The sequence below is a fragment of the Meleagris gallopavo genome, chromosome 5 (genome assembly GCF_905368555.1).
Source record: "Meleagris gallopavo chromosome 5, MGAL_WU_HG_1.1, whole genome shotgun sequence".
NCBI lineage: Eukaryota > Metazoa > Chordata > Aves > Galliformes > Phasianidae > Meleagris > Meleagris gallopavo.
The window spans coordinates 531,242-542,978 of record NC_139408.1 but is presented as its reverse complement, the minus strand read 5'-3'; the positions used below and the strand labels follow the sequence as shown (position 1 = coordinate 542,978).

At 41.1% G+C, this 11,737-nt stretch overlaps 1 protein-coding gene across 1 annotated transcript in view; it reads left to right on the top strand.

Moving 5' to 3' along the window:
- Positions 1 to 11,737, top strand: part of KIAA1549L (KIAA1549 like) — a 103,926-nt gene that overhangs the window by 41,726 nt on the left and 50,463 nt on the right. The window contains 8 exon segments of the mRNA XM_085223840.1: positions 2 to 467; positions 469 to 1,900; positions 3,292 to 3,404; positions 4,845 to 5,064; positions 5,706 to 5,839; positions 6,219 to 6,381; positions 9,156 to 9,215; positions 10,759 to 10,910. Coding sequence (XP_085079966.1) covers positions 2 to 467; positions 469 to 1,900; positions 3,292 to 3,404; positions 4,845 to 5,064; positions 5,706 to 5,839; positions 6,219 to 6,381; positions 9,156 to 9,215; positions 10,759 to 10,910 — 2,740 coding nt within the window.

The following is an 11,737-nucleotide window of genomic DNA, read 5'->3' as shown; positions in this document are numbered from 1 at the left end:
AAGACAGAAGTATGGGAGCACCCACTGTTGTAAGCCCACGTGGAGTCTATGCACCACCAAGAACCTTAACTCAGTCTCATTTTACCTCGGGTCAGACTACACGTTCCGTTGATACAGAGCAGTTTGTCTCTGTTGTGCCTCCAGCACGGACTACCCTGCCATCCTTTGTTTCCATGGCAACAGTGAGAGACAGCCACGGCTCAGGTTTCTCTGGGATTTCAAGTGCAGTCTCCAAAAGCAATTTAGTTCCAGTCAACTCTCCCAAACTCACAGTTTCACCTTCTGGGTGGACCAACGCGGTGTCGTTGTCCTCAGCTGACACGAGCATTTCTCTGGTAAAAAATTCAGTAAAAGCAGCAGTAAGAGAAGTTCCTTTGAGTACTTCCACGTCAGCAACTGAGAACCATTCACTGTATTCAGTAGTTTGAGGTCTGCAAAAGAAAATGAGAACAAATAATCAGCCACTGTTTTTTTGCTCCTTCAGCAAAGTACGCACACGCACTGTCTGGTCGCAATGCTTCACGTTTACCTGGAGCAAAGCTAGACAGTTTTACAGAATTTGTTGCAGATGCGTTTGCATTGGAAACATTGCTTGTCCTGTATCCTGTATTCCTTACTACTGTAGTTCCTGCCAGCCTGCAGAAAAAGAATGGAAACGCAGCTGAAAACTTGACTGATTTCTTCACCGCTGGAGACATTGATACCAGTGCACAGTATGAAGCACTGCTCCGTTTACATGTGCCTCACGTTAATGATGCAGGTGTTTTTCACAGCTCTCTAGAATCACAAACAACTGGTGCTGGAAAGATGACTTTACTGGCAAAAACCTTTAACGCGACGCCAACGTTGGCTGTTCAGCTCCCTGACAACTTGTCCCTTTCAACCAGCTATGAAACTGGTGCTGCCTACCGCATGCTGCCAACCAAGCCTCCTGTTTCTGTAACCAAGCCTTTTAGCTCAGCTCTCTCACGTAGTTCTGTTACAAAAGAAAATATTGGTTCGGGAAATTTGGAGTTCATTGATAGCCACTTAGAGTTCTCTGGTTATTTGGTCATGGCTGATAAAAATCCAGTTATATTAAGTGTGGAGGAGTGGGACACGAGTGCTGTGAGGCAGAGTCTAGATCCCACTAGTATATCTAATAACGCCACTACGGGCGTGCCTTTGCATACCCCTTCCATCAGTGCTCTGCAGTCAGTCATCATAACTTCTGTCCATCCATTACCAACACAATTAACTTCTACTTTTTTTTCAACAACCAACTTTACCCATTCTGTCATTACAGTGTTATCTGGAGTGTCTTCTGGTGCAAAACCTACGGTAGGAACTTCAGAAGCAAAACCACTAACAAGAAAATCATCTCCAGCTTCACCAGTGCCAGCTTCTTCCTTCTTGTCGCTAGGCACTGAAATCACACCTTTGCCATCTGTGATGGCTTTAAACACTCCGGTACTGACGCTAACAAAAAATAACACTGCCACAAAATTAACCTCAGTTCTCAGTTCAGTAGGAGCTCATACAGATCTTCCTTTTGCAACAAGCAACCTGGCTGCCTCACCCGTGGACATGACAGCTATGTTTATAACTCCTAAAAGTAGCACTGTCATGGCTTCCACGCCTGCATCCACAGCACACGTACCAAGGCAGATAAAAACAACTGTCACTGACAGCCAGAAATTCCCAAGCTCAGAAATCAGCAAAACATCAACCCCATATCCACTGACAATTACAGCAGCTTTGACATCTATTACAGCGTCAGCGAAAGCAACTAGGCTTCCCCCTACTCGAGTGGAAAACACTTCTGCTCCTTCAGAAACAACAGCAGCATCAGCTTTCGCTAACATGACCGCAGCTCCTCCTCTGGATTGCCGGCTCTCCTGGAACCTTATGGTTAAAACGGGTATGTGGCGCTGTTGAATTTGCTGAAGGGCTCTCTGTTATTTGTGAGGGGCACCGGGTGGTGAATGCTAAATGTACTCGTGTCAAAGAATGTGGGGGACTGGTGATGGGCTGAGGGACTAGGCTGCTGCATTAGTGAAACGGACAGACAGGGTGCCGTTGTTAGGAGTGGCACAGACTTGTTTTGTCACTCAGATTTTGCAAAGGATGTTTTAAATGAAGCAAGGCTGGGTGCTGAAGTTCAGCAGGTCGGTGCAGTGATCTAGCAGAGCCGCCTAGGTGGAGACGCAGCCACGTTGTTGTGGTTTGGTTTCTCCCTGGTAAAGGGGTCTGCATTACTGAAGCAGATCCTATAGTAACCTCAGTTTTTTGCCCTCTTTACCTATAAAAACTGGATTAAGTTTTCACATGAATACCTAATTCTATCATTAAAGATTCACTTGAAAATAACTTCTAGTATTTGAAGTTGTACAACTCAAAATAAGAGGATTTTGAGCTCTCTGCGTGAAAGAACGTCATCTTAAAGCTCTCAGAGTGATCTTTCACAGATTGCTATTCTATAATTTTAACAACCCTAAAATAACTAGGTCTGGAGAGAACCCTTGCCCAGCCTTCCTATGATCTCCTTATGGTAGCACAGGGCAGCACCAGCAAACGTGCATATCTGGAAGATGCAACCAAAGAAGAATTGTAAACGGATTTATGAGCATATATGATCCTAGGTGATACTTAGGGACAATGAAATAACTGGTTTTAGTAGCTGCTGAATATTTATACCTCTAGCATAACGAATGGAATAATTACTTCTAAGGATAGAAGTAGCATATATACAATATGACTGGAAATATGTCAGTGTAGCTATAGAACTCTGCAAGTTATAAGAGAAAAAGAGAAAGCTATTGAAAATGTTAGTAAACCAAGTGTTCAGATGGTAAATTGCAAGCAGTAGTAGCAGTGGAGTAACTCGTTTCTTGTTTAGCTCCGGCTGTGAAGGAATGAAGTAGTCATCCTTTACTGGAGGCTCCCTGTGTAGCAGCAGCCCTGTTCTCTGGGAAGGCTGCAGCAATCCATCTGCAGGCAGTCAGACATCATCGTATCTCAATCAGAAAGGCAGCACTGCAAAGTCTTGTTGCTTAAGAAATCACAAGGGTTTGGCTGTGCTTTGGAGCAGTGGGTTGTTGTCACGAGAAGAGTGGTGACCCTGGGGGCACTGCTGAGACCCAGCTCTTCTTAGTCCCAGTCTTGGGACTAAACTCCAGTCTTGGTGCTGCTGCAAATCATAGATTGCTTCTTCTGCGATCTCCACCAACTATCCCAACACAAAAGAATTGAAAAAAGGGACGATAGCATGTTAACGCCTCAAACTAACATGAAGCTTTTGCCGTTTTGCAGTTCTGTTTCTGAACACGAGAAGGATGATGATCAGCAAATCCTTCAAGGAGAGTGTGACAAAAGGGCTTAACCAGGCGCTGAGACAAGCTTTCAACCAAAATGTCAGCACTCAGGTAAGCGTGCCTGACTTGGCTGCATGAAGAGAAATAATAAACATTTGTAACTAAGAGGCTCTTGTGTTAGTGGCTGCAACCTTACTATAAGCTTCAGGTTTGGGCGTATTTATTCCCATTTAGATGCCTTCTTTTTACTGAGTAGCACCCGGTGACGTAGTTTGTCCTATCGGCACTTATATCTTATTCCTTCTCATTTCTAATGTGATTACAAACAGATTCACAAATTTGTGTTGCCTATAGGCTTTACGCATCTGAGTGATTTGGCTGAGTCGAAGATGAATAGCAGGTATCTTTGTGAGAGGTAGATAGTAAAAGGAAGTTAGTGGGCTAGATAGTGTCAGGTATTCCAGTGTTGGTTGATGGCACTCTGTTCTCCTCTCCTGGCTGCTTTCTCACTTGTACCTAATACATCGCTATCTCCAGATGAGTTCTGACATGTGGGCAGTTGTGGGTTTCGGAGAGAGATGATTTCTTAACTGTGGTATTGCTTTTTTTGATGCAAATTCAAATCAGAGTGATTAAAAGTTCTGTTTGGCTGCAGCTCTATGTTTAAATGGTGGCTCTGAATACAGAATCTCTCTTAAAGAGGACTGTTGAGCTTTTGTTATGGAAAGCAGGCATAGATGACACCTGCTCTGGGTTCTCAAAACATGAAGACCATTCAAAAATCTTTGTCGTTTTTTTTAAAAAAAAAATGAAAAGAAATGCAACTTGCTTTTAGGTGTCTTCTGGAAAACTGCAACTAACAGAGTTTCTTCCTTTCCAGCAGTTTAGGAATGACTCTGGTTAGCAGCCAGCCAAGTGCTGCTGTTCTCAGCCTTGATCAATTGCAAAAGCACAGCTAGTAAATAAGATGTCGTTGCTGACAGTCCATTCCCATTGAAAACTGAGTGTCTGACAAGTTGAATTCCACAGGGATGAAAATCCTGAGCAAGGGGAGAGCAAATAAATGAGGGAGGCATGTTCGTCACTTTCCAGCTAAACTGCATGAAATTCTGAAGCTGAGTATTAGAGCAGGTTGCTGGTTTACCTTTTTGTAAACACGCATTTCCACTCCTGTTAGTCACCTTGTGCTGAACCTGAAGCTGTTATATGAGGTATGCTCAGCAAGGAAGGGGGAAGACGTAGTTTTGCTCAAAATGGAGAGCATATCCTTTTACCTATATGTGAATGAAGCCTTGACCTACATTGGAGACACGCGAGTTGTCATAGCAATGCAATATTCCTTGGAAGGAGAAGACATGTTGCATAGGCTGGAACTAAAGTTCCCAAGCAGTTCTGTGAATCCCATGGCAGATGTGGTGCTGGTCCTGTACAGACAAGAGCCCTGTGCGTGAGCCATCCTCAGAATGAGATGTCTCATCAAACAGTGGTTGTATTTGCAATCAAAATTTAAATTAAAAAAAAAAAAAAAAATTGTTTCCCTGTGTTCTTTAGGTGGAAATCCTGGAGCAGTCAAGTAACATCACAGTTGGTTACTATGTTACACGAGGGAGACTGGTTTTTATACCGGCTGCTGTAATTGAAAGACTAATTGCCTATGGCATTAGCAATGCCACAGCAGACTTAAAGCAACACATTCTGAGTCTTCAGTCCATTGTGGCCCTGGCAATGCCGTGGAAGCCACTTCCTGCGTACCACTTCCAGCTGAAGACAGGTGAGTGATGGCCTGCATAGGTTGACAGTTGTGTGTTTTGTTAGAGGTCCTGTGCAGACGGGTGATGCTTGTCCTTCCCTATGCTGTCTTGCTTCCTCCCCGGTCTCCAGTGCTACACCACAACAAGAAGCAGCAAGACGGCCTGTGCTTTGATTTCACCTACATGGTGACAGTGCCTCTGGTGCCAGCAGGACTGCTGGTAGTTTAGGAGGAGTGCTGCTTTCCCGAATCACTGCCTCAGCTCTGTAAAACAGTAACTTCAGTTATAAAGAGAATTCTTATATATCCTTATGTATTTATATATGCATACAGTAAATATATATTCCCAGCACAAACAGAATGAGAATCAATATTAGAATTTATTGTATCTTGTAAAAGCCGATGGCTTGCAAGATTTTAGAGCGTAACTTCTGTTTCAGTACGTCTCTCACTTAGTGCCCAGCTTTGAGTAAACATGCGTGCAGTGTGCTGGTCTTACCGTTTTATGCATCAGTACAATGCTTAAATGACATAAAATGATCTTCTGTGGCTCTGTTTTTACCTGCTTAATTTATATGCCGACCACGTGGTAGATGGGCATCACAGAGGCTATGCAACTAAGCATATTTGGTCTTCACAGAAACGCACTGTTCCTTTTCCAGAGCTGCAGTTTGTAAGTCAAACAGATAATATACAGTCATGCAGATTTGTTCAGACGATGGAGCAAAGGTTACAGAGAGCATTTCAAGATGCTGAAAGAAAGGTCTGGAACACCAGCAACAACCTAACAGTTGAGGTACAGCATTGCCCGCTTTGCCAGTCCTTGTTGCTAAAGTTTCTGGGTTGTTATTTGTTAGGCGTGTACTTGTATTTCAGTGGAATTTATTTCAACTTAATGTCTTTGGCAGTCAATGTGGCCGTAAGTTTATGCTTTTCTCTGAAATGAGATAGTTTTGTTTATCAGAAGATAACTTATAAATACAAGATTTATAGAAAAATAGCTGTTTTGAAATTCAAATGGAGATGAAGGATAAGGTATTTTTCCAGCTTTATATTTTTGCTGATTATTCAGGCACCCTTTCTGCCTGCTCCAGTAATTCTGTATCTGCTTTATTTTTTTTATTTTTTACTGAACTGAAACGAAACTGTACATTATTTCTTTACCTCTTTTTCAGATTTTGAACACCTCCAAAGTCTCTCAAGCTGTCACTCTGTTTTATGTAGTCAACAATCGCAGCACAACTTTAAATGGCACAATTTCCAGCAACCTTCTTAATCAGCTGTCAGCTGAGCTGGTGGGTTTCTATCTAACCTACCCACCTCTCACCATTGCAGAGTGTAAGTACGTGCTTCTGAACACACCTGTAGGATCAACCACTACCAAGCTTTTATATTGCAAACATCTTCAGTTTGAAGCTTGCAGGTTATAGGTTATTTTGATGGTAAATATCTGTTGTTTTAAACTTAAGTTTAAGGGAACTTAGAAGTTGTGGGTTTTTTTTTTTTTTTTGGAAGGGGGGAATCGGTATCTACTTCAGTTGTATATAGAAGGAAAAAAAAAAGCCTATGCTGAGTTCCGGGCAAAGTTAAATAGTGTATAAAATAAAAACCTCCTCAGTTTGCAGTTTCAGGGTAACACAGTCCAACACACAGAGTTTATCTTCAGCGTAGTCCTTTGCTATGTGGAAGACTGAGCCTTCAGTGCTTGGTCTGAGTGCATGACTCAGTAGCATGCCACCACATTTGTTTAGTGGGTGAGCTCTTTTCTTAAAGAAAAGGTAGGTGTCTGAGCTTCTTATCAGTTAGTGATGTTGTGTCAATAATTCACTTGCATTTCCCCAGTATGAAGAGTCAGAGGCACAAAAAGTTAAATCAAGTTGTATCATACAGCCTGCACGGTATATATGATCTCTGACTTTGCTAATTTCTCTAGAAAGAATAAAGAGATGGAACATGGCATAACATGGATTTCTGTTTAACCTGTTGTGTAGATACAGACTGTGTAATTAAGCTTGCTGTAGTGACAGGTTATCCACGTACTGAAATATATCAGTGCTCACTGGAAGTGAGAGTAAATAAACCTAATAGGTACATTTGTGCATGGCAGTGGTGCCTGGTTAAGTAAGGGCATGTTTCAGCTGATCTCAGCTTTAGGTTAAGTGTCTTCATGCGATACTTACTAAATTTGATCTGCTGTGCTCAGATATCCCTAAAGTTGTGGTTAAGCTTCTGGTAGCTATCGAAGTCACTGATAATGCTGGAACATTGCCAGAGTAGTTAGTAATTTTTCATTTTGCAAGCACTAGCCAAATATGTATTTAGCATAAGAATACTCAACTGAATAGATTTGTAGCTTCAAATAAAATTAATGAGGTCCTTGTTTATTTTATGATTCTGGGAAGAACTAGAACCAGACTACTGGAAAATGAGCACTGGGGAAAGGTGCAAGCTACCTTTTTGGCAAGTGTATCTTCTTTACAAAGAGCCCAACCGTAATCATCTCATGCAGCTCTTCATCAGGTACTTGCCCAACAAACAAGTATGTGGTGTATGTGATCCCTCTACAGAGCAAAGAGGGTAGAAATCACAGCTAACCCTGGTGGTCATGCAAACGTTTGAAAGAGGAGTGTACGTTAATCTTAAGACATTACTTATCCATGTCAGCTATTTGCAACCAGACGGCTAGGTGAAAATGCCCAGTGATAAGTTTTGCTGCAGCAACAGATGTAGTTTCAATTTAAATCAGACTTTACACTACTTGGTGCTTTTTGCAAAAGGCAGTGCAGGCATATGCTTGATAGTCAGCAGCTGTAGAAGACGTTTGTCATGTCTCTGCCAGTCCTCGGGTGTGATGAACTCACCCAACAGAGTCTTAAGCAAGTGCTCCTTTAACAAGTAATGGTTTATATTTCATTCTGGAGTTCTTGGTTTTATTCCCAGCACAGGAGGTATACAGCAAATGCGTGTTCTTAATGTGTGTGTGGAATTTATGGCTTCAGACTGATGGCACGCGTTGTGAAAATGTTTGTGTTGACAAGCGTTGGATGCTTATTCAAGTGGCGGTGCAGTGGTTTCAGTTTATCAGACAAATATTGATGCCATGTTCAGAGCACGCTGCTTCCCCTGGATTCTGCTGCTCCTCACAGTCTGCCATAGAAATGGGCAGCTCAGGACCTAGAGTGAAGCTTCTTCTCAGAAGCAGTTACTGTGCATGATCAGATATTGTGCAGTGTTTACTATTTCAAACCACCGTGGAGTTGAAAAATCAGGATAACTTATTAGCAGTGTATCAACGTGGGAAGCGGGAGATATTTTCTGAAATAAGTTCCAAATAATAATGCTTTCCACCTTGCATGAATCTATTGAGAAAAAGCTGATGTGCATAAAGAATTAGCAATGTGTTGAGCTTCACAGCCAAGCACGCTTTTGAGATGCAAAACGTAACAAAAGCATCAAAATAGCAGACATCAGTTTCTCACAGCTGTAAGCACACCTGGTTGTAGTACCTTAAATGCTGCAGTGTGTGTTGTGATTTCAGTGTGCCTGTACCCCACTCTAAGCCATTGTCACAGTTCAGTTAATCGTGTTTGTAGTTCATGTGGAACTCTATTCTGGTTAACGGAAGCTGACACTCATGTATTTTAATTAATAATATTTTTCATTTAAATTGTGGATTGATTTAAGTAAGGATTGAATCACACAATGACCCTGGAAAGTTCTCTTACATTCCTGGAGGATTACTCAGGTATAGAAAGCAGCAGAGACGTACATAACATAGAGATATGCTTATCATATATCATCTTTAGTCACAGGTAATCTTTGGCTTTACCCACAGTGCACTAGCAAATATTCTGGCAGCAGCAGATTTGTTCTGTGTTGTGCAGCAGCATCTATGCAGTTCACATTTCATGTTCTTTTTTCAGACAGAAGAGAAACTGTAATCCTGAAATTTGTCTCTAGATCTTCCTTGTTTGAGCAGTCATGTAACTATCTTTTGGAAAAGCTATGGAAAAGATCAGTCTTATTTATTGATGTCTGGCTGTGTTGTTCAGGGACATAAAATGTGTGTGATGTTGGAATACTGTGAAATGATTTTGACTTTTGTTTTAAAGCTTTGGAATACCCGAACCTGGATGTCTCAGAGTCAACTAGAGACTACTGGGTGATCACAGGTACTTTTAAACCTCCTTTTGTCTTCCACGCGTTCGGGAGAACAACTTTTAGTACTCAGTTGTTGTGATACATCTACAGAATTTTTATGTACAGTGGTTTTTGTATAAAAATAAGTGGCTGCCCACTGAACACTTACATTGCGTTCTACTGGACAAATGTATCCTAAGTTACTCTTGGACACAACTGTGATTTGTCATCTTGGGCAGAGAACTTCCTCGTGTCCAACATTTGCCTTGGAATTTATACCATTTTGGGTTTAAGTGTTTATAAGAGCAGCTATTTTCAGAATTAAATGACGTTGGTTGTGGTTTGTTCGTTTTTTTTTTTTCCTATGACTTGGATTTAAATCTGAAATCAAAAGAGACTTGCAGTTGTAATCCAGGAAGAAAAAGGAGGTGATCTGTTAAGCCAAGGGAAGCGTGTTAGAATCTGCTGACTGAGTCTGGGAACTTAAACATTTTTTTTTTTACATGAAATTTTGAGTGCATAACATTATAATTATAGAAAAAAAGATCGTTTCACTGGTATCAAGTTCTGCTTCAGACATGTTTTGACTTAAGAAGTGCTGAGTGAGCAAGAGAGAGAGACCTTTTTCCCCAGATATCTTTGAGTCAGTAGATCCAGAAGCTGCCTTATCGGTGTGCCTGTAGCTGGAATTGTTTAATACTCGGGGGAGTGAAGGAAACGGTGCCTGACCTGAGATGCCTTAAATTCTGTAATCTCCTTCCAGTATCCAGTGTGACTTGGTGCCTGTTACCTCTACTCATAACTTTAAAGTTAAAAATAAATTTATGCAGAGATCATCATCTTCTGGAGTGCAGCTCCTCCACTGATGCTCCATTTTTTGCCTCTGTGCACTTACTGTGGTGGAATACTGTTGGTACTACAATGGAATTAATATTTTCCAAAAAAAGAAGCTCCTCATGATGATCTCAGATGAATTTTGAAATAACGGTGAAAAATCATACATATTTATGAACTTATTTAAACTCTATGTAAGTTTAGTGTGTATTTCATTTTATTTTACATTCATTAGCATTTAGGAAATGTCTATTCAAAGATATATGCTCCCAAATATAAATATTTCTAAACAATCGTGTAGAGCTCCGACTTCAGATTTCAGAACTGCTGGGTGAAAAAAGCCTTGCTGTTTGCCTAACAGGAGCATCTGGCTGCTCCTTTGATAAGCATAAAGCCAGACAGCTCCCAAACTGGTTTTCACTGACATTTACGTGGCAGATTATGGATTAGGTGCTTTTCTGAGCCATTTTGGTAAACGAATGGCTTATGACTTTTTTTTGTAAGATGTAATTCTCTGAAGCATCATTGGCATTATCTAAGAACAGTGCAGCGAGAGAGACAGAAGCACATCATACCTCAGCAGAGAATCCCCGAGAGGACAGAACTCTTGTGAGCAGTGTCCAGTTATTTTTCTTCTCGGCGAGTTGGTACATCCCTGTCAAACAGCTTTGCAAACCACGTGTTACTTAACGTATCTGTGTAAGATGTGCTGACGTGTGATTTTTTTCCCCATTCCCACAGTTATACAAGGGGTTGATATTGCATTACTGGGACTGAACAATCAGAGCTTTGCGAGATTAATGGAGCAGCGCTTGGCCCCGCTGTTCATGATGTCCCATCAACAAGGAAGACGCTTTAAACGTGCCACCACTGTGGGCAGCTACACTGTGCAGGTGATCAGCCCTACATCAGTTGCACCTAAACGTGCTTCATGAAGAGCTTTGTCTGGATGCATGCTGTCTGAATGTGTGGGGAAAGCTCCTGCCTGTTTTCATGAGCACCATGCAATACGCGTGGCGTTGATAGTGGGTTCCCTTTGCTGAAGTCAGCCATGTTTTCATGCCTCTCATTTTCTAAAAATTAGCTAATTGGTGCTAGTATATGTTTTGTCTTTGGCTGCTGTGAAGATTGATACAATACACATATTTTAGCATAAAGTCTCCTATTCAACATAATGAGTAGTTCTGTTTTTTGTTCTCAAATGTGGAAAAAAGGTGTTTCTTAGCTCTTCTATCATTGGGATAACTCAGGGCAGAACTTTGCCTTTTTGTTGGAAAAAATATGAGGCAGTTATTCTACAAGGTTAGTCATCAAATCATATGTCCTCAGATCACATTAGGAAGTAGACACCTGAGCCCTGAGTCATTTATTAATCATCTTTCGACTATATGGCAATATTTACCATTCTTTTATTTGAAGTATTTTTATTTCGTTTTTTTCACTAATTTGGCCAAATAACGCTAGTTGTGGGGGATTCAAAGGGAAACTCTTTTCTGAAATCCAAGGCAAGTTTTTGCTTTTTCCTTCTAGCTATGTGTTATTTTTCAAGAGTTGCTTGTTGAGAGACATAAAAACAAACGACTACTTTTTTTTTTCCCACCGTTCGGTGTATTTTTTCACTGAAAGAATTTGAAAAAGGAGTGTGTTTTTTTTACATAGTGAACATGTCAACTTCTGCAACATTTTCCATGAAAATATGACATATAATAGTTTATTATAT